Source organism: Mytilus trossulus, chromosome 11 (assembly GCF_036588685.1).
Source record: "Mytilus trossulus isolate FHL-02 chromosome 11, PNRI_Mtr1.1.1.hap1, whole genome shotgun sequence".
In the NCBI taxonomy this organism is placed as follows: Eukaryota; Metazoa; Mollusca; class Bivalvia; order Mytilida; family Mytilidae; genus Mytilus; species Mytilus trossulus.
This window is the reverse complement of record NC_086383.1, coordinates 30,053,584-30,077,294: the sequence shown is the minus strand read 5'-3', so window position 1 is coordinate 30,077,294 and position 23,711 is coordinate 30,053,584. Positions and strand designations below refer to the sequence as shown.

General features: G+C 35.0%; 1 protein-coding gene and 2 long non-coding RNA genes across 3 annotated transcripts in view; 2 read left to right on the top strand and 1 right to left on the bottom strand.

Annotated features, from left to right (window-relative positions):
• The window catches only part of LOC134690974 (3-oxoacyl-[acyl-carrier-protein] reductase FabG-like), a 29,952-nt gene that overhangs the window by 5,159 nt on the left and 1,082 nt on the right, over window positions 1–23,711 (bottom strand). Inside the window, exons 2-4 of the mRNA XM_063551161.1 lie at window positions 23,396–23,535; window positions 2,719–2,811; window positions 1,034–1,172 (exon numbers count right to left, since the gene is read on the bottom strand). Coding sequence (XP_063407231.1) covers window positions 1,034–1,172; window positions 2,719–2,811; window positions 23,396–23,535 — 372 coding nt within the window. The remainder of the gene's footprint in view (window positions 1–1,033; window positions 1,173–2,718; window positions 2,812–23,395; window positions 23,536–23,711) is intronic.
• LOC134689653 (uncharacterized) lies at window positions 15,285–16,791 on the top strand. The gene is made up of 3 exons (XR_010101888.1): window positions 15,285–15,689; window positions 16,112–16,184; window positions 16,694–16,791. It is a non-coding gene; the product is annotated as an uncharacterized LOC134689653 (long non-coding RNA).
• On the top strand, window positions 16,832–19,179 carry LOC134689652 (uncharacterized). The gene is made up of 3 exons (XR_010101887.1): window positions 16,832–16,930; window positions 18,115–18,197; window positions 19,082–19,179. It is a non-coding gene; the product is annotated as an uncharacterized LOC134689652 (long non-coding RNA).

Below are 23,711 nucleotides of genomic sequence, written 5' to 3'. Positions count from 1 at the left end.
TTCTTCTTACACATATAATATTCTGCCATTTGCAAGTATAGGCTAATGCAGGATTTAATCATTTTTAGGCATCCCTACTTTTACATTTTGAAAGAAAAGCTTTATTTATCTGTTGGAAAATTTTGTCTGCTATCACAAATGACACTAAGGTCGTCACGTGATTTTAAGATATGACTAATTTCTCATTTGATTTAGTCTACAGGTAGAATAGGTTCCAATACTAAAAAAATCGACATGAAACTTTACAGCAGGGTAAAATTAATCGTTTACTATATTAAGGGAGCTACCATTTGATTTGTATAGGGTGGCTAAGATGAAAAATTTTGTCCTGCCTTTTATTTTAGTTGTAATCTCTGTCCTGCCTTTTTATTTTTCGGTCTTTTCGGTCCTGCCTTTTTATTTTTCGGTCTTTTCGGTCCTGCCTTCATTTTTTTTTTAACTTATCCTGAATTTTTTACAACAATTGTTGTCCTGCCTTTATTGTTGCCAAGTTACTCATCCTGCCTTTTTTCGAATTTCATCCTAGCCCCCATAAAAATCAAATGGTAGCTCCCTTATAATGCTGAAAATGCTTTCCTTTTAAATCTTAACCACATGAAAACCAGAAGTCACGTCTGATCATTAGGGAGCTACTAGTTGATATTTTTAATGGAGTTCTGCATTTTGTTTTAGTTGTAATCTCTGTCCAGACTTTTTATTTATCCCTCTATTCGGTCCTACTTTTTTATAAGTTTATATTGACTTTCTTTAACAAAAATTGTCATCCTGCCCTTTAAGGGGCAAAGAAATTCTTCCTGCTTTTTGTTACTCCCTCCCCCCCCCCCCCCTAAAAATCAAATGGTAGCTTCCTTACATACATAATTCTGCCGATTTTGTTTTCCATTGGTACAATTTATTTTGTCCAATTCTCTGCTTTTTACTCCCTAGATAATTACTAAACGTGCCATTTAACCGATCCTCTAGATCTTTTCTCAAAGTTATAAATCAAGTACAAAAATGGTTCCCCGTATTGTTCTTCCTCATACCAACAAACCTTTTGTTTCTTTGATATAAGGCAAGCAAAGTTGTGCCAGGAAAAATTTTGCCTTCTGGTTCACATCAACAAATCTATCGTAATCCTCTTCTTTAGTTTCACTTACATTAGTAAGACTTACATAGCCTGCAATATCAGCCTGCAATTTATATACATCGATAGTTGAAGTCAACGAAATGTGTACTCTCTAGCTCAACTACTTAAACAAACCTTCGGTCCTGGTGCTACTACAGCGCTAGCAATCGGCAATCCTCGTGTCAATCCGATACTCTCCTTCTATGAAATCGGCCGAGTTGTGACGAATGACAGCGCTAGCAATCGGGAATCCTCGGGTGAATCCGTTACTCTCCTACGGAATCGGCCGAGTTGTGACGAATGACAGCGCTAGCAATCGGTAATCCTCGGGTAAATCCGATACTCTCCTTCTATGGAATCGGCCGAGTTGTGACGAATGACAGCGCTAGCAATCGGCAATCCTCGGGTGAATCCGTTACTCTCCTACGGAATCGGCCGAGTTGTGACGAATGACAGCGCTAGCAATCGGCAATCCTCGGGTGAATACTCTCCTTCTACGGAATCAGCCGAGTTGTGACGAATAACAGCGCCACATCTAAGCTTTGCTCTCTTATCGTATGTCAATCAATTATACATGTATAGTGAATTATAAACAATATAAGCAAGAGGTGCACACATTACGCATGTAAACGTTTTGCATCTATACTACTAAAATAACAAGGTCCAATTTGTTAGCCGACATAACGTAAAATCTACGAATCATAATAGGTAGTCAGACGCAAGAAAAATCTACGGTGAGAAAAAAAGCCTACAATATTTTATCAAAGTACAGGAGATGGATTCACAGAAAAAACCTTACGACTGACTAAGTCGCAAGTATACTGCAAGATTTCTTTTTGTGAAAACGACTTCAGGCTATCGTTTCACAAAAGATCGTAACGATTTACGACTGGTCGTAGGATATGTTACCGACCAAGTGTACGAGTGTTTCACAAACGTGTCGGAATAATTATCGCACGACTTCCGATTACCGACCACGTTTTATACAGCTCTTTTATGTGAAGGTCGGTAAATTGATCTAACGCGCACATGTGTTAACAGTGGATAATCTCATTTTATCGACGATCATATGTCTCTGGTTTATTCATACAGTTCTTTCAAATAAGACGGTCGCATATCGATAACATAGTCGTATGACCTTTTTAACCGGATTTACGACCTATGTCCGATTTCTATATCGTATTCTCTTAATCTGTACCTTGATGGCAATACTGATGATATCTAGTTCAGAATATCTCCTGCCTACATTACTTTACATGGTATCATTTCCAATATTGTTATACGAGTGCCACATGTCGAGCGTAGGATCTGCCTACCCTTTCAGAGCACTCAAAATTATTCCGGGTTATCATGGTTGAGTTATGGAGCACAGTGTTTATACAAGTACATGTGAGTCTTTGTAACAGTTGTGATTTGTATACAGTTGTTTCAATTTGTTCTTTTTACCTATTTTCTATTTTTACAGTGGCGTTGACATCTTACTTTTGATTTATGAGTTTTTTACATATTGTCGACTTGGCTTTAGTGGGTCATTATCTCGTAGGTGTTTGTCATGAATTTTTATTTCATGATGGCGTTAAACAGATATAATTATATTATATAAAACAAACCAGTATATCCAATTTTCCAAATTTCTGTATCAGGTTCTTAACAATTTCCTCCCTGAAGGCAGATTGGGACAAATCACCACTGCAATATGCTACCTAAGAAAATATAAGTACTAATCATAATATACTGATATATATAAGAAGATTTTGTCTAATTGCCAATGAGACAACTCTCCACAGAAGACTAAATGACATAGAAATTACCAGTTATAGGTCACTGTACGACCTTCAACAATGATCATACCCTATACTGCATAGTCAGTTATAAAAAAAAATGACATTTAATTTGCTTTCCTCTCTCAAAATTAATATGTTTCATTACATATTGATATATAGCTTTTATGTTACAATTAACAATAAAAGAAGACTGAAGATACCAACAAAAGAACAACTAAAAAAACAAAAACAGACAGTGCTTCACTTGTGACCAACGTTCCGGATGTACTCGTATACTTTAGATTACCTGCATGATTAGTCACAAACATTACAGACGTATTTCCTCTATATAAAACTAAGAAGTTGCGGTACGATAGTCAATGACACAACTAGTTCAAATGAAGAGGATGTTAGTAATACTAGACAGCCGTATGGCCTTTGCCAATGAGAAAAACCCACACAGTAGAGTAGACTTAAACGGCCCGAACATGATTGATTGGTTGATTGTTGGTTGCTTAACGTCCAGTGGCAAATACTCCATGCATGCTCAGGACGAGAACAAGTAAACAATAAGTACAATATGTAGGTCTTGTCATAATAGATGCCATTCGGGATGATGGTCGGGAAATTTGCACTTCCACTGGAAAATTAGGGTATATTGGATAGGGACAGAAATTTTGCCTTGAAACAGGCTACCCACGGATCCCTCAAAGAGTTGTTGCAAGGGTTCTTAACGTACAAAGAGCGTGAAACTCTCATTACACGAGGCATTGGATTTAACGTCGCCATTCTGACCGGACGTGACTGCAAACTTGATACATCCCGCACAGCCAAACAGACGCCCCACTTAGGTAGCACTCCACAGTTAGAAAATAAAATTAAAAATGAGCCCCAAAATGTTTTATCATCTCCTATTCCTGGATTTCTAATACATTAACCTAACTGTTTGTGTTGTACATGTGCATATGTATGTAATCAGTATCTTCCATAGATTCAATTTTTCAAAGTTAAAAGGGTGAACATTAATTCCTTTTATGTGTATCCATGGCAACATTCAGCATTTATATACCATAAATATATTGCAAAAAGGGGGGTGAACATGTCATATATCCCCCCAAAATTTGGATCAAACTAGAATTTCAATGCCTTTGAGTGATACCTTTTTAGAAACTGTTTTCTTAAATCTTCTTAATGATCAAATAAAAATGGGTGTCTTTCGCCTCATTTTTTCGTAAAATCCAATCACAAAGTTCGCGCGATAAAAAGTTGAAAAAAAAACATTACAATAATTGCCGGACCAATGTATGGTATGGACATGCAAATACGGACTGTCATACAGAAACAGCCTATATTACATACATAACATAACCTTGATGTTCATATAAACCCAATACAAAGGCTATTTTAATACTCAGCTATCCAAAAAATTATTTTATTGCACACTAGCTCTCATATTTAAAAAATCCACAGGGGCCAAAATGCGAAACTACACACCTAACTGTGGAGTGCTACCTTAGGCAAGCGATTTACTGCCGGTCGGGAAAAGACCAAGTGATCATATTTCGCTTCCCCAGTCACCCGACATGAAAATAGAAAACTATAATGGCCTGTTTGTTTCAGAGTTGATAATGTCCACTATACAATTTAAATAATGTCCACTATACAATTTAAAACCTTAGTGACTCTCATTGTTATATTAGAAATGAGTATGAACTTCTTTAATACACAGAAGGGTGGGTTGGGAAAATTTAAAAACCATATTTTAGATATAACTTTTCCGTTATGTCTGACCTTAAAAATGGCGCGAAAGTAGTTTTTATTTTTTTGGCGCCAACGGAATGATGTTTGACTTGGCGCAAATTTAATGCTCCCAAAAATAACTATTCAAAATTTAATCAAATTATGGCAATTCCATTATGCTTTTGAATCGATACTGGTGTTTGGAGTTGTTACACATATGTTCTACTTCTTCCTTGCTCCTAGAATACAATATCAGTTTCATTTCCAGGTAAATATTACAACATTGTACACCTGTTTGACACTTAATATACATGTATAGTCATATCCAATGTCTTCAACTGTCACGCAAACTTGTTCAAATAAGTTTTATTTCATTTGATGTTTAGTTTTGTTGTGCTACAAACGAAAATAGTCGTCAAATTGTATTTGAATTTCAATCTTTTGAAATTAAGAAACATGTTTGCCTACAAGCTTGTATTACTGATTTTTACAATACATTTTGCACATGGCAACGAGAAGAGATTTGTAGAAGCGTCAGGTGATAAAACTTCGAATAATCCGTTTCTCTGGATGCTTATAAGGCAGTCCGAAAGAACAGCTAAAAAAGTGAGTCGTATGGAGGATAAATTTGACAAGCTAAACGAAAAACAAGATGAGCTTCAGAAATTCACACGTGAAAATGCGAAGCGTTTGAACGCGATATCATCCAAATTTTCTGACTTTCGGGAATCGGTCAATCTTGCTCCGATTGTAACAAATATTTCCGCTATAGAGACAGGACAATTACAAATGAGGTCAATAATTGATGAGCTAATGAATTCAAAAACTAAACTTAATAAAAAGTTGGAAGGTATGCAGTCGGAATTAACCTCTCTGAAGAAAACATGTAACGCAGGACAACTCGCCGGACTTCGATTAAAGTGTGAAAAAACTGAAACAAACTTAGTCAAATTGCAGAAACAAATAGTTGCTTCTCAAAAGGAATCCACGCAAAAGGTGGATGACTTAAAGACAGAATTATCTTCATGTTTGAAAGAGGGTAAGTGTCATGTTTGATAATTATTTGATTAAGTTTCAAAACATGACAATTAATAAAATTGAAGTTTATCAAAAAATACTCGCACTAATAAAATTACAAAAAAAGGCCAAAAAGAATTAAAAAAAAATCTACTCACTACGGATTCATAACTCCTCTTTGAATATCAATGTTCGTGGATTTCTAGGGTACAATTAAAAAGGAACTACGATTTTCAACGACGTACATTTGTACTTCATAACATATATTCTTAAGGTTTCAGATGTACAAAAACATTTTGAATTAATTTTGTAAGAATCCAAAATGCGACTGACATCTGACAGAAAGTATGCAAATTAATATTGGATTTTATAGGATTGATCTAAATGGTGTTCTCACCAAATTTATTTGCAGAGGATATGATCTATGAAGAAGGCTGGAGATTGTACGAAAAGCATTGCTACTATTTTTCTCAAAACAAGATTTCCTGGAATGCTGCAAAGGTATAATAAAATATATTAAAATAAAAGTGATGTCCCAAAACGTACGATTTTGATTTTATTAATTATCTAATTTCAAATAATACAGACCAAATAGAAATAATATAGAAGTTGTATACAAACATACACTAAACTTGGAACCAATTTAAGAACTGACAAATCAATTACGAACGCGGATTACCTAAAAATCAGGCAGATGAATCTGGTTCGACTATGTTTGGAAGGCTAGGGATAACTTAAGCATTGAATCCTTGGTTCTTTTCCACTTATAATGTGATTCTTGATTTGTGCCTTCTGTCCATGGTTTGGGTTCGCCCCCTTTATCTGGACAAGCTAGACAAGGACAAGACAAGTAAAATTGGTGTCATTTTTCTGATCCAAGCACGCACTTTTAAGGAATAATATCAAAGACTGATCGGAGTTAGACTGATGTTAATGAGTAGAAAGATTAATCCGGCTTCACGCACCTCATACCCGTAGCCAAAGGGGTGGGGGGGGGGGGGGGGGGGCGGGGGAGTGAGGGGGGGGGGGTCGTATGAATCCCACTTGAAAGCACTGTTAAAGTCAACGTTCTGTTCGAATTGTGACTGTTAAAGTCGAGTTCGTGAGACGAAATAACCCCCCTGGAAAATTTCCGGCTACGGGCCTGAAGCTTGTTTTGTAGTCCGATTAAAATTCTAGTATTTGTGTCGTTCACAGAACAAGATAAAACTGCACAACAGTTTTATGTATGCGTAGATAAATATACAACTAATACTTGCCACAGGACAATAAGAAAAAGTAGCTATCAATCTATCACACGTAATCTGGCTTGTGTATGGTAAACTTAAGCGGAAATTTATGTTCAGCTTTTTTTTTAAATTTTAAGTTGAAGGTCATTAGCGGATTAGAAATGTTCATTAAAGGAGGAATTACTCTAAGAGGGTTCCGCTCCAGTTATGTTTCGTTGGTTCCATATATAATCCACCAAATGTTCCCAACAAAAATGGGGAGGGGGATCTCCGCCTCTCCTAGATCCGACTTTGAATGTGTTAGTTTTAAAAATTAAAAAAACTAATGATTAGGCCACACCAACTGAGGGCCTTGGAATTATATAAATCAAAGTCAGAATGTTTTAATCGACGGGTCTCTGTGAAAACTGTTAAAATATAAAAAAATAAAGGTTAGCAGGTAGGTGAAACTTACATAAATGAAGAGATAAATGAAAAATGAAAAGTTTGAAGCCCGATTTATATAATTCCAAGGCCCTCAGTCGGCTCCTGAAGCAATAAAGCAGCGCATCTATTTTGGGTGGGCAAATATCCACTTTTTGATATGGGACAAGCTCTGACGTCCCACAGCCCCAGCTTGTCTGGCAAAACAGCCGTCGGACGTCAGAGTAATCTCGGACTATCCATGTCAGTGCCATCATTGATAGGTGTAGTCCGAAATTACTCTGACGTCCAACGGATGTTTTGCCAGACAAGCCCCAGCCCTAGCTTGCCTAGTCTGACAAAACATTCGTTGGACATCAGACTAATCTCGGACTATGATAGGTGATGCAGACGGTAGTTGTCGAATTTGTCAATTTGTATGTGTTTGATATCATCAAACGAAATATTGACAGACTCTACCCTTTTGGCTTCATAAAAGATATTTTCGAATGTAATTCATGACGAACAACGGATAGCCGTTTGTTCAATGATTGCCTGTCCTCTGCATTGAGCCGAAACTACAACAACTGATGGCTTGACATTTTGATTTTTATATTTCCTTTCACTTTTCATTGATTGATAACACGTGCGTTTGAACCCAGATTTGATTATATGCAAAGAGAAAGCGTCAGTGAGAAAAAAAATGTCAAGGCAAGACTAATTTCGGAGCGGCATGCGGACCAAAGAAAATCGGGAGCGGTAGTGTTTTTTTGTTGTTGAAAAGTTGATTTCTCAAAAACAGGAGCGGGAAAATCCAAAGAACTATTAATCAAATTGGTGTGGCCTTATTACCTTTATCATTTTTTATAATGTTTCAAATTGCATTTTTTTTTTCGGACAACTTGACATACAATTTAGTCATTATTCCATAAACTAAGGATGATTGCAGACAGAGAGGTGGTCATTTGGTGAAAATTGAGGGAAAGGCAGAAAATGATTGGTTGCGAAGACTTTGGAAGGGTATGCGAAAAAAAAAATACATTATCTTGATTCATTTAGCAAATGTATTAATAAGAAGAAGTGGTATGAGTGCCAATGAGATAAGTTAACTCTCCATCCGAGTGATAAAAAAATTGAGAATGAAAATAGAGAATGTGCCAAAGAGACAGCAATTCGACCATAGAACAGACAACAGCAGAAGGTCACCAAAGTTCTTCAATTTATACGCAAGAAACTAAAATTAAAAGTTATACAAGTCTAGTGTATGTAGGTCAAAGTACGTCATAATACACGGAGCCTTATCTTAAACCAAACAGTTAGCTATAAAGGCCCCTAGAATGACTGGAGTAAAAACATTTCAAACGGGAAAACCAAGGATATAATCTGTGTGCGAATAGAGATCCGAAAAACATTTATAAACCACACCAACAAACGACAACCACTGAACAACTAGCTTCTTGGCTCTTAGGCTCCTTTACAAGAACAACGGTCTTAGTTTTATAATATATATTATATATACCAGGATTTTGCATTTGCAGCAAATACATGTATCATTTTAATTCACTGATACAATCTTTTTAATGCGTTTCAATTTCCTATTTACTTAAAATTTGAATGCGTCTTTTCGTAAATTTATTGTGGTGTAAAAACGATGAACGAAGTACATTTTGAATGCATTGCGGAAGCGGTTCATTCTGTAAATTCTGAAAATGTACGCACGCATGCACGTGCAATGCTGCAGCTTCTACCAACCCTAAAATTTTACTGAAAGAAGAATTCAATACATTTAATAAATAATTACTTTTTTTTTAAAACGATTTCTCTAAAAAAAAAAAACAATTATTAGAAAGCTCGTGTCATCCTGAATGTTACATTTCATTCGGAAATGAAGGTTTATTTCAGAATAACGCGAGATTGCTGCTAGCCAATCAACATAATGTAATATAATGAAACATGCACGCAATGTTATTATAAAAAAATGAGTGTGTAGGTTTAGGTAATATCGTTTGTAAAGATGTTGATAATGGAGCCATGCAATTATTATTAGGTTACTAATATAGGTATCTTACCATCCTTTAAGATCTAATCTAAAAGTTACTTTAGACTAATCTGATAGATAACCAATCTATCTACCTATAGAATTATACTACTATGAAAGTAGGGTAGTTTATATAAACTAATAATGATTGCATGGTTCACCTAGAAGGAAAGCATAATAAAGAACTTTCCCTCTAGAGTAAATATTTTTAAATTGAAGAGGCTCGGGATACCTGATGAGGAAAGCCTTGGTAGTTAAACCTTAAACGAAACATCAAAAATCCAAAAGATATCTATATAGACAAAAATATCAAATTATCTGTATATTTTAGAACTCAAGTTATATCATCCATGGATAGGAGCAAACGACATTCAAAAAAAGGGATCATGGAAGTGGGAATCAGATCAAACGTCCCTCAACTATAGTTTATGGGGATCACAAGAACCGAATGATACCAATGGCATCGAAGATTGTGCCCAAATCTCGACAAGTGGATGGAATGACAATTTGTGCACTAAATTATTTTCCTACATTTGTGAGAAACCTTAATGAAATACATATTATTCTATTTAATCTTTTGTTCATCTATGAAAAGTGATACAACAAAGAGGAAAGAACACTTTACTCTTAGACTATAAAATTGAGAATGGAAATAGGGAATGTGTCAAAGAGACAACAACCCGACCAAATAAAAAAAAACAACAGCAGAAGGTCACCAACAGGTCTTCAATGTAGCGAGAAATTCCCGCACCCGGAGGCGTCCTTCAGCTGGCCCCTAAACAAATATATACTAGTTCAGTGATAATGAACGCCATACTAATTTCCAAATTCTACACAAGAAACTAAAATTAAAATAATACAAGACTAACAAAGGCCAGAGGCTCCTGACTTGGGACAGGCGCAAAAATGCGGCGGGATTAAACATGTTTGTGAGATCTCAACCCTCCCCCTATACCTCTAACCAATGTAGAAAAGTAAACGCATAACAATACGCAGATTAAAATTCAGTTTAAGAGAAGTCCGAGTCTGATGTCAGAAGATGTAACCAAAGAAAATAAACAAAATGACAATAATACATAAATAACAACAGACTACTAGCAGTTAACTGACATGCCAGCTCCAGACTTCAATTAAACTGACTGAAAGATTATGATTTCATCATATGAACATCAGGCACAATCCTTCCCGTTAGAGGTTTAGTATCATACCATATATGAGAAGAACATAACCCGTGTCATGCCAACAACTGTTTTAAGAATAAATGTGTTTAGTTCCGACGCAAAGACCTTATCAGTGACTCAATATTAACGCCAAAATATGCAATATTTAATGACTTGACAACAGTATCGTTATTATATCCCTTCTTAATAAGTCTATTCAAAGGTTTTGTAATTTTCTGAGGTGAATACTGACACCTTTGTGCTTTATAAAGAATATTTCCATAAAAAAATGGATGTGAAATACCTGAACGTATAAGAAGTCTGCATGTTGAGCTATATTTACGAATGATGTCTTTATACCGATTCGTATATACTTTTGTTTGAAATGGGAATTAAAACGGTCACTGTCAAAATAAAACAACGTGTTATAGTCCGGCCGATTGGTGCAGATATAGAGCAGAATTGCTCACTTGATGAGGAAAGCATGAAACTTTGCATAGTAGTTCTTGGTTATATACCCTTTGATTTCAGCTATGGACCCACTCTGAAAAATTCAATATGGCTGCCATTTTCAAGATGGCGGGAAAACGGTATAAAATTCAAGATTGTCCTAATGGTATTTTATATAATTTCGGAAATTAAAGTAATGATTCTTTAAAAATGGACTTCATGTTCTTGAATTTGTAATCAATTAATTTTAAAGTATAAAACAAATAATTAGGGTATTTAACACATAACACATAAGTTACAAAAAGGGCTGCATATACAACAACAAATAGTGAAATTCAAAATTTTAATCAATATGTTACATGTTATTGTAGTTGTTCTTTAAACACTTTCAGTTTTAATGGTTGGAATGAAATAGGTTGAAACGAGTCGATTGACGTTAATATAGGTAGGTTAAATGTGGTGGAATAGTAGGTAACTCATCTGAACTTTGAGGCAGTGCCGAGGGCACCTTGCCTCGTGTCTCTTCAATGCCACGTCTTACGTCACTTATCGCGTTTTCATCTGCCGTACCCACTACATCGTCAAATTATTCTATGTAATCAATAGGTGTACCTTTCTTCCGGCAGATTATACGATTGCCATCATTTAAAATGGTTAAGGGACAACTATTTCCTTTTCCAACTACGTGCGTAACCAATTTGCAACTATTCAGTGAGCATGGTCCTAAAATGCACTCCTGGTCAGCACTTTTAGTAGTTTTAATGGTAACAGTCATGTTTGAATTTGGCGAAACTGTGCTGGTTCGTTTTATGCAAACTAGCTTAGTTAAAATCTCGTTTCCACTATTAACAAATGGCGCATTTATAACTTTCTTGTTGATGGTAATTGTGGGAATACTCAGGTTTATCACTGCGCTCAGTGTGTCCAAAATAACTAGCCTAAGTATAACATCGTCTGTTAATGGCTCTGTGCACACGTCCCATTGTATGTTTACTCTATTAATGTCGAGAGTCGTTCCTTATAATCTTCCCAATAACAAGCTGTTTACCCAAACCACATAGCGTTACGTTCTCCAAATCTCTACTAAGCTCTTTCAAATGGTTCGTCTGATGACAATATTGGACGAGGCAGTGGGCCTCTGTTCGATTTTGTGATGAGGTAATGTTTCATGGCCAATAGACTTTGGAATCATAGTTCTCCTACTGGCCATCTTCCATGATTTTTTTATCAGAAGAACCAAGATTATATTGATCGGCCAAATCAAAGTTATACTGATTGGTTGAAAGCATAACATCAGCTTGATTTTGTGACAATTTGTGTTAGGTTATGCAACTCATAATCCAAAGGGCTGCTCATATTTTCTTTATCGGTCGGTGATACTGCGCCATCAGCAAAGTAGACTTGTCGATGGTCATAATTGGCACTTTTTTATCCATATATCGCCATCTGGTTTGCTTTTGAGGTTTTCAATTGTTTTAATGCCTTGTTGAATGTTTCTAGGTTTCTCCCTATTACATGCCTTGAAGAATCTTTGTCCTTACATCCTCGACGGAATGCTTTGGTTCCAATCTGGTTTGATCGTCTTTTTTGTTGAAGCGCTGCTCCAAATGAATGCCTTTTTAAGGCCTTAGAATCATCATCTGTGTTTACCTTGCGAGCGTACTCAAAGCCAACATCGGCCTGGCAATCTGGGGCCTACACACATTTTTCCTGATTTCCAATTGTCATCTACCGGCAGTTCATTGAAATTGGCAAATGAACGCCTCCCAAGTGATGGACCCTCTTCAAGTTCTTCATTTTTGGCAGCTATGGGCTTCGGCTCCGGTCCCTTGCACAAAGATTTTCTTGTCATCGGGTATATTCCCTCTCCAGTGAGGAGTCTGAAGAAGTATGTTGCCACACTATTTTTGTTTCCTCTGCCCTTTCCTGGATCGATCAATGGAGTCAGCTTGCTGTTATTGGAAGCATGTTAGAGCTCCAGAAGCGGACGAGGTTGTCATAATTGGAGTGATAAATGTGAGATTTGCCATTGACTCGACGGGAATGATACCGTAGGTAGGCACTGCATTCAGCATTGGAGAAACTTGATAGAATCTACTTGCAGCCAATTGTTTCTGTAATGGTGTGCTGATCTGAACCAAATATTATTGACTCATAGTAGATGGTTAGTGTGCGTGATAAGACACAGAAGCCTTTTGCTGGTATCATTGATTAGTACTAGAGGTTTATAGTATGTTCTTAAATGGAAATTGTTGTTCAATAATTTGAAATGTCTCATGTAGGGCCAAGGACTCTGACATAGGACGTTTGACTTAAGGTGAAGACACCTTCAACAGAGTTGGCGCGGTTGATGGTTCATGCGAACTACAATTGGGGAAAGACCCACGACATAGATTTTGTTATGTACTTTTGATAAACTTGCGTTGAACTGGCTAAGGTCAAATTTTGGCTTAGATGTCCATTGCAGACATATTAACTTCTTTATTTCGATTGTCCAATGATTCATTTATAACAGATGCCAGTTGTTGGAAGGTACTCTGCTGTTCAAATGCACTTTTAAATTGAACTGTGTCTCCTTCCTCATTTGTTGTCAGCATGTCCATTTGTCTCACAACAACATTGAATATCTTATTGGTCTGACAATCAATTCCGCCAAGCAAATATTACTAGCCTTGTGATCTATCCAGTCTTCAGACTGCTGAATTTGCTGAGATATTACTTTCATCTGTTTGTTATTAATTTGCATTGCCTCTTTCTGTCCATTTTGAAAAGTAATGAGACCAACAGATATTTTATGTATTCGCGCTTTGCTCTGTTTTATATTGCGGTTAATCTCAACTGTTCTTTGAGCATTTGATTTTCTATCTGCTAAATATTATTGGTACAATTGTTTCATAGTCATTTCTGAGCTATCCTCTGTTAAAGCGTCTTCCGCTGTGGGTTTCTCCATATCCCCAAGTGATTCAGTTTCTGCCATTTCAATGTTCTTGTCCTTGTTGTCCTCAATTCCTGCCATTTCACTGATATGTGTTTAACTGTTGGATGTCTCAAATTGCAAAATATTGCGACCCAAGAGATAAAAGAGGGACGAAGGATACCAAAGGGACAGTCAAACTCATCAATCTAAAATAAACTGACAACGCCATGGCTAAAAATGAAATAGACAAACAGACAAAAAATAGTAAACATGACACAAAATAGAAAACTAAAGAATAAACAACACGAACCCCACCAAAAACTAGGGCACTGAATAATATCTTAAGGCAGATAAATCCCAAATCACAGCTTTTATGTGTGACCCAAGACAACAAATAGTGCAGCTTTTAATGAAAGCTACTACTGCAGCTTTTTATGAAAGCTACTACTGCAGCTTTTTATGAAAGCTACTACTGCAGCTTTTTAGGAAAGATACTACTGCAGCTTTTTAGGAAAGATACTACTTTGTGTATGAAATGACAAGCAAGGCAAAATCAGAAAGGACAGAACTGGAACGGATACCAAATGACACTATACATCAATAAAATGCTTATATTCAGGTCAATTCTCAATAATGAATATTAATTGCTTATTTTTCAAGGCGGCCATTTTGAAAATAGCCGCCATTTTGTATTTCAAAAAAAGATCAAAACAAAATCTTGCTAAGTACACCAAGTCATTCAAATATGTTGATTTTTGTGCACCCAGCATCAAATCCACTGTGGTTTATGCAATACTGGAAAATATGTAAGAACGTACGGCAGCCATCTTGAAATAAGCCGCCATATTGAATTTTGAGGGTGGGTCCATACCCAGTAAACACACGACGTACTCCCAACGTCGGTTAATGGTCGTCTGAACGTCATGTCTTGATTGTACGTCGTACCAACGTTGTGGGAACGTAAAAACCCAACGTTGGATGCGAACGTACAGACGACGTTATAAAATTACGTCGGATTTACGTAAATTTAGTACCCTGTCAGGACGTAACATTTTATTACGTTGTGACAACGTGCTTATAAATAACTGTCATAATCCGACGTAACATTTTGTTACGTTCTGTCAACATTATAATAACGTAGTGAACAGACCCTGTAAATACCAGCTGACACATTAAAATCTGGTTTTATGGGAGAATTTTGTGCTTATGAGTCTACTAGATACATCATTCACCTTCATTGAAATGTGCTAACGATTTTTTCGATTTTCAAAATATCCCCCCTTTTTCCCCGCACAGACATAATTAAAATTATTTGCACCAAAATATCCAAGAAAATATTACAAATTCAAATTAAATGTTCTCATGTAAATATTTTATATGAATATTTATTGTTTAATATACCATTATCAAGTTTTGTCATTTATTATTTTTAATATTTATGATAGTGTAGCAGAGTGATTTTTCATGCTTCATAAATTATGTAATTTGCACTTTTGAAATCATTGATTTATATTAAAAATCTACTTATCAAATTCTTATTGGGTCTTTAGTTTAATTATTTCACTCTTGCAAAGTATTTTTACTAAAGGATATTTATCCTTTATGACTTGATTTAGTATATGATTTACGTATTGAGTAATGTTACTCATACATATTCATGGAGGTTGAAATTGAACTCTTGTTTTGATTGGTTCTTAGTTATTGGCGGTTAAATTGAGTTTTCCTTTGTGTACCTTGGGTAGAATTCACCTGGACACTGGTCAGTGAAAGACGTCCATTATTTACTCTGACTATTATAGCAGAAACCCATATTTACAGATTGTGTATTTATTATATTCAGCTTGACAGTTTTCTAGACATGACTAGTAAGTTGCACTTTCTTCTTTATTAACATTTTGACACGAATTAATAGATTTGGTTAACTTTCCTATTTTCGAGTAAATACTCTTCAGATTGCATGTTTATAACATCGGAATGAAAGATTTGAATGAGCGTATTTTTGGTAAAGAAGCTAGGTCATATTTTTATAAAGTAATGTAATATTTGCCGCTGATCATAGCGTAATTATGTAATGTATAGAGATATCGTAATAACAGTATTTTACGAATACTGCATGTAGAAAAATAGCGGCATGTATGATAAGTTACAGTATATTGTAAAAAGAAGAACGAGTTACATGTCCGCATAATGCTATTTTTATATGGACGAATTGAATACAATTGTCATGTGATTAGTATTTTATATAATTACGAAGAGTCCGTTCTTATTATTGTATTTTGGTTTTCAGGACTCTGATGTAGATTACTTCTTTGTACTTTGTGCCAGGTTCCTTATTTACTAGAGAACTCACTCCACAAGTGGTAAGCGCATAATTTGTAGTTTTTGTATTATTTTATACTATAGAAATGATAGTTAGTCATGGATTATTTCCATTGGCGATTTGCCCGTTTTTAGCAAATCAGTGGTAGAATTTATATGTTGGTATTCAGACATAGTAAATACTTTTTGAATGTTGTAATATTTAATAAGTTTAATTGTAAACTTTCATATACTTGCGAGAAGTAATTTTAAGATACATTTAATTATATTTGGTTGTAAACGCATTGAAACTGGTTACCGTTATAATTAAATGTCGGTCAGAGAAATTAACCGGTTTGTTAAAGTACATGTGACATGTGATGTACATTTCACTACACGATTGAATGAATGAACATTCCATAGTAAATGTGTATCTACTGTTTATAGTAACACCATTATATTAGAAATTGTGTAAACTGTATTGAAATTGTCTGCGATATAATATGTGTATAATAATATATTATATATGTTACATGAACTATCATTAATGTTTATAATCTTGTTATTTCAGAGTTTTTATTCTCTGGTAATAAAACCATCCGAACCTTAGAAAGTCTTTCGTTTATTTCATTATACCGGAAGAGACCCCTTTCACATTTGGCGCCCACGTTCAGCAGTCCTCGGGTTTTACCGCCACATACTAGGATAACTCTGAGCATGCGCACTTTTACCGCTTGAATTTTGAAAACAGTGATAAAAGTTGCAGTGAAATATTTATCTCGATTCAGATTCCAGAACAAAGAAAAAGGTAAAATATAAATTGCACATTACTTCAAAAAGGTTTTCCATGCTAACAACAAGTTTAATTCAAGAAAATATAACATATGTTGCCGTGTAGGGCGCCTCGTTCAAATCTGTTGACTCATTGACTGGTTACCGAGTTGAAATATGATACTTCTTCTTTTAATGTCAATATATTATTGCACTGGTACATTGTACAGGATATTTAAGCCTGCAAATATGTTGTATGTATCCATTTTTCCAACTTCTCCATTAACTTGTGTTGTTTTTTAAGATATATTAAGCAATTGACTATAGAAAGTAAAAAAGGGGGAGGGCAATTGTTTTCTCTCCATGACACCTCCTATAATCTTTATATATTTAAAAGCTGTAAGTGTTGTTTGCACTTATTTTTAAATATTGTTGGAATCATAGAAGTCTGATCCATATCACAAATGCGAAGCTACATTTTTTTTTTAGATATCTCTGTCACAGGCGCTTGTTTCTATCCATTGGAAGAACCACTATCAACGTATATTTACTCGTAAATATACGTTGATAGTGGTTCTTCCAATGGATAGAAACAAGTGCCTGTGATCTCTGTACATAACAAACTCACCCCATTACCTGATTATAATCTCAGCACATTACAAACTTGCCACATTTAATACAATCTCGGCACATTACAAACTCGGCATATTACAAACTCGTCCTATTAATGATAATACTACATGTATCACCAGTCGCAAGCATGAAGACTGTATCACTGGTGGTCGTCCTAGACCTGCATGAAATATTTGCCACTGAACATAACGAAATCAACAATCAATCAATGTTTAACTGGGTCTGACATAGGAATAGACAATTTTACCAATAAAGACTGTCATAGATCGGCGTCACAGATTATTTTTTTTAAAAGCCTTCCAAGATGTCATAATTATTTAGACTAAGATCCATGTACCAGTTGGGAAAAGTTGGGTAAAATTATCCTTTTGTTAGGGTAAGACCCAGTTTACTGGCCATGGGGTTAAAAAAAAACAGTATATAGCGAAGTCTTATTTGCTTTTCAATTTATGGTATGGAATGCATGTACATTTTTCACTTACCTGGTTCTCCCAAAGATTTGTTGGACTGACACACATGTAGTACATTGTATGTACACAGACTGATCAATATAGAAGATAATTGATTGTATTTATGATTTTTTTCCAGAATCTTGTATAAAAATCCACAGATCCAATGTGTGAACATGTGTCTGAGGTTGTGGAATGCATTGCAGTTACAATACTTACAATGTAAGCATTTATAGATAATAATAAGATTGCATTCATTGGCATATATGATATACACAACAGCCTGGGTGGATTTTGTTTTTTCCACCGTCCCACCGTGAACAGCCCACCTGTGCCCACTCCAGCTATAATTTTTTTTTGTAAGAAGTATTGATTATAATTGCTTATCTGATTTTTTCAATTGATTGTAAGTTTGCAAGTCTTTTGATTTAACAAGCTAGAAATTTTACCCACCCGGTGCCCACTCCCACTGTGGACGGGTAGACAAAGCAAAATCCACCTGGGCTGTAGTGTAAGGTCTTGCTGTTATGATGTGAATAATAAATTTATTAACATGTCAGATTAAGGTAAAATCCTAAGAATATCTTAAATTAATTGATGAATGACAATTTTGAGAAACCATACTTCCTTTTAATACGTCTGTTTTAATACGGGGGTGGTTGTTTTTGAAATACCAAGATGCAAACTAAAGGGAGTGTTGTTCTTAATATATATTTTTTATTCTGTCTGTGCTGGGGGTTAAAAAAAAAGGTTGTCCCTGGGGGTGGAAACAGTTTGACATGGAACAACCATTATTTAATTAACATATTTTCTTTTAAACAAGGACAAAGGTTAACTTAAGTTATATATTATCATATTCTGTTGAAATTTTGTTCGAATTTCTAACATACATTAATATCAAAATATGTATATAAAATTGGCAATGATACAAACATCTCAGTAACAACATGATTATGAATCTGCAAGATTTATTATACCACCAACTGCGCATAAAAAAATATTGATTATGTTTAAACAAGGATATTTTTTAAGAACTGATGTTATTCCTACAATGTAAGTTGGGATAAAAAAAAACTTTTTTATAATTTATGATTTATTTTTTTCAGAGACCAGAAACCAACACAAGACCAGCCGATGAGAGGGCAGAAAACCAAAACTTTGAATGCCATGTATACAACCAACACAAGACTAGAATTTGGAATAAAATTTCAAAAATCAGAAACATACTATTATTTTATTATTGGTTCATGTACATAAGAAAAAAGAAGTCTTAACTTTTGGATAGGTCATTCTCTGGTTGGTCAATGGAAAAAAGCAATAACTAGTTTGATTGAATTTCAGTTATTTTCTTCATTTTGGGATAATGTTTAGGTGTGTTTAAGTTGGTCGTGTGGTCTAGTGGGATGGCTGCTGTGCAGGCAATTTGGTGTCACGATATCATAGTAGCATGAGTTTGAATCTCGGCGAGGGAAGAACAAACCATTTGTGAAAGCAAATTTACAGACCTACATGTAACATTGTTAGGTTGATGTTTAGACGAGTTGTAAAAGTTGTGTAGAAATATATATTTGTAAACTAAAGACTTTGGGGACTTTCCCAAACATTTTTCGTAGCCTGTCCTTGTGTACGGAATCCAACTGAATGATTCTACAGTAAATATTAAGGTATATGTGGTAGTTTTTTGTACTTCTGAATAATTCATTAAAAAATGTTTCTATTGTCAAAATGAAATATACATTCTAGAATTTCCACCATCATACAGTGAAATTATTAGTCTAGGACACTGAAACCCTAAACATTTAGAAGTTGCAGCATGTACCAACGTGTCATGTTGAAGGCTGTACATTTACCATAATTGCTAACATATTTAATATTTGATTTTAGGAAAGAGGGTTGTCTCATTGGCCATCATACAAAATCTCGCCTTTTGAATAGTATTATGTGTTAAATTTTTGAAGGAAAGTTGCTTTTGTTAAATGGAAATGTGTAAATCTTGTACTTCAGTATTGCAACAAATAAAACTAAGACTTTAACCTTAAAACTGTGTGAATCATGAATTGGACAAAATACATTTGATATTTAAACCTGACTAAAAGGTAAAAAAAACCACTTTTGTGACTATATTTCGAAACTGCTGGCAGTTTGGAAGTAAAGCATTTATCAACATTGTTGTCGTTTGTTTATGTAATTTAAAGGTGTTTCTTGTTTTTATATATATATATATATATTATATCATCATTATATATAGATTAGACTGTTGGTTTTCCTGTTTGAATGGTTTTACACAAAATATTTTGGAGCCCTTTATATCTTGTTGTTTGGTGCGAGTCAAGACTCCGTGTTGAAGGCCGTACCTTGACCGTTAATGGTTTACTTTTATAAATTGTGATTTGGATGGAGAGTTGTCTTATTGGCACTCATACCACATCTTCCTATATCTATTGTGTCCATCTTTCCTAGCTAATATTGCTCAGTACACAAAAATGTACCATCATGCAAGAATTGGTGCTTTCCTCATTATTTGAGCAATTTTTTGGGCAGTGGCTATTCGTCCGGCTAGCCGGAAAAATAGTCAAAAATGTCTATTTATCCGGCAAGCCGGACAAATAGCATTTTTACCGGTTTTCGCTATTTGTCCGGCCAAAACCATAATGATGAAGATATAGCTTTGTGTGTTTGAAGGTTTTAAATAAAGCACGAGTTGTTTTAAAATTTTGTCTAACATCGTTTTATGAAAAAGAACTCATTCTAATAAAAAAAAAAAAAAACTATACATTTGATTCAGATTTTTTTATTCTAATATTCTAAAGGAATTTGGGTAGGAAGGGTTGGGGGAATTCTATCTTTTGTAGTTCAGCTATGGAATTCATGTAAGTTAAATAGTCGGGCCAATCATTATTGGCTTTATCTATGATTCCAAAAGATCCTGAATTCAGTATTGTTTCTGTAAAGTTTGGTTTAAGGTCCCCATATGATTATGCATGATTCTTCATTTTAATTGTTCGGCGATTTTTAATTCATAGGAAATAAAAGAAAAGGGCAGGCACGTGTAACCTGTCCCCAAAAGTAGGATTTTGTATTCGATAAGATTGTTTTAGAAAAAAATGTGTATTACATACAACAGAAAAAAAAGGGGGGGGGGGTACCCCAACCCTGTTGTCTTATTCAGTCAAGGCATACCAGTATGTTCATATATCTCCGTTGTGGTAGAACTTAAAATAATGCATCCATGCAAGCTTGATATAGTATTTTTCATTCAAGCAAGCTTGATATAGTATTTTTTTCCGAATGCGTTTTGCCTCCATAAGGTAAATGGGGGTAAATCATCAATTTCACTTCGATTTCAGGCTAATTCCTAACAGTTAACAGTCTACACGCTATTATTCTTGAATCAATCCTATATACATCTGTTTAAAGCAATCACATTCTATCTGGTTTTCTCTATGACATCTTTAAATATAAGTAACGATCTCCAATTCTCAAAACGTCCATTGCATACGCGCGTGTGTAATCCGACACCGCGTATGTTATCTATGAGTGGCCGTTCATGTCATTTGCGCGATTATATACGCGTATATAATTTTCAACGCGTATATATACGCGTATATTGTGGTTTTCAACGCGTATATTGTTAAAATAAACACGTTTATACTTTATTCCAATTTATTTATCATATACGCGTTAATATACGCGTTATTTGCATAAATATACGCGTTAATATACGCGTTATTTGTGTTAATATACGCGTATGAAATCATTATATACGCGTTAATAAACATTCGTTTGTCTTATTGTTTTAACCAATGAAAGCTGCGTTCTTAAACTGGTTTGCATGTGACAATTGGGTTACACTAATGACTGGACCGAATGACAGGACCAAATGAAAAATGCTAACGGGATATAAAGCCTATCCAGAGCTCATGTCAGGTGTTTTGATAATATGCCGATGTGGTATGATATACATAAAATTAAGAATGGAAATGGGAATGTGTCAAAATTTAAGATACAAGTATATATGTCAACCGACATAATTATATTCGAATAAAACGTGGAAGCGTACTGGCCCGAAGTGCAAAATATTTTGTTATCGATTCAAGCGTTATCAAATTAAAAGAAAACGCATAATATCATTAAAGCGTACTGCAAATATTAAAAATTAAAATGTGGTATGATTGACTATGAGACAACCGTTCACAAGAGACCAAAATGACACAGACATTAACAATTATAGGTCACCGTACGGCCTTTAACAATGAGCAAAGCACATAAAGCATAGTCAGCTATATAAGGCCCAGAAATTACAACGTAGCACAATTCAAACAAGAAAAATAACAGCCTTATGCATGTAAAAATAAATGAACATAAAACAAATATGTAACACATAAACAAACGACAACCACTGGATTACAGGCTCCTGACTTGGGACAGGCACATACATACATAATGTGACGGGGTTAAACATGTTAGTGGGATTTCAACCCTCCCCTAACCTGGGACAGTGCCACGTTATAACAGTACAACATTAGAACGAACTATACAAATCAGTTGAGAAAGGATTAACTCATCAGATGGACAAAAATACAAGTGGACGTGGCCGGGTACTTGTACATGTACATATACATCCCGAAAACAAAAAGACTCTAGGAACAGATATAATACCAAACGGCCTTCATTAATAAGTAAAACCCATATAGGTTAATCAGCTATTAAAGGCACCGAAATGACAAATGTAATACATCTCAATCGAGAGAATTAGCGGTTTTATTTAGTATGTACAAAATAAGGAACGAAAAACACACATGTTATACAGCAACAAACGAAAAGCACTGAATTTAAAACTCTTGACTTGGGACAGACAGATATATAGAATTAGGCGGAGTTAAACTAGTTTGAAAGCTTCAATCATGTCCAGGTATGTTAATATATGTATTCTCGAGCATTATTACCTTGCAAACTGTTATGTCGGTTAAAAAAGATCAAAGCAAGGTTTCTGATCGTATCTCATTGACATCTTCTGGTCCTAATATGCATGTGATATGCGTCACTGGACGTGAAACGATAATCCATTCAACGTTTAATCCAGGAATATCGATATTAATATTTTATCAAACACTAGAAAATCAGATTGAAGAAATTAAGAATGGAAATGTGTCGTGTGTCAAAGAGATAACAACTTGACCAAAGAGAAGAAACCAGTCCTCTAAACAAAAAATGTGTACTAGTTCAGTGGAAATAGACGGCATACTAAACTCTAAAGCTAAAAAAACTCAAACAATGCAGGACTTACAACATGAACAAAGACAACAGGCTCCTGACTTGGGACAGAAATGCATACATGTGATCACAAAATAATGATCTTGATATATTAGCGACAAAATTATAACTAAATTAATCGCCATATACATTTTTACAAAGCTTACTTTTTCTTTCACTAAACCCTTTTCAATGCATTTTTGTTGTACACTTTGCAATTTGTCCTCTTCAAGAGCTACTAAAAATAAGGTGGCACCATGTTCTGCTAACTTGATAGCGGTGGCTTCTCCTATACCAGAACTTGCTCCTGAAATATCAATAAAAATAATCTTAGCGTTTGAATAAATGAGTGTTCCTAATACGGGAACACCATGACATGTTCACAAAATAAAAATAAAAAAATATCGAATAAAGGAGGTTCCGACCCCGATCCCTCTTTCCCTATAGCTAGGAATCGACAATGAGTTAATCATGTTATAAAAC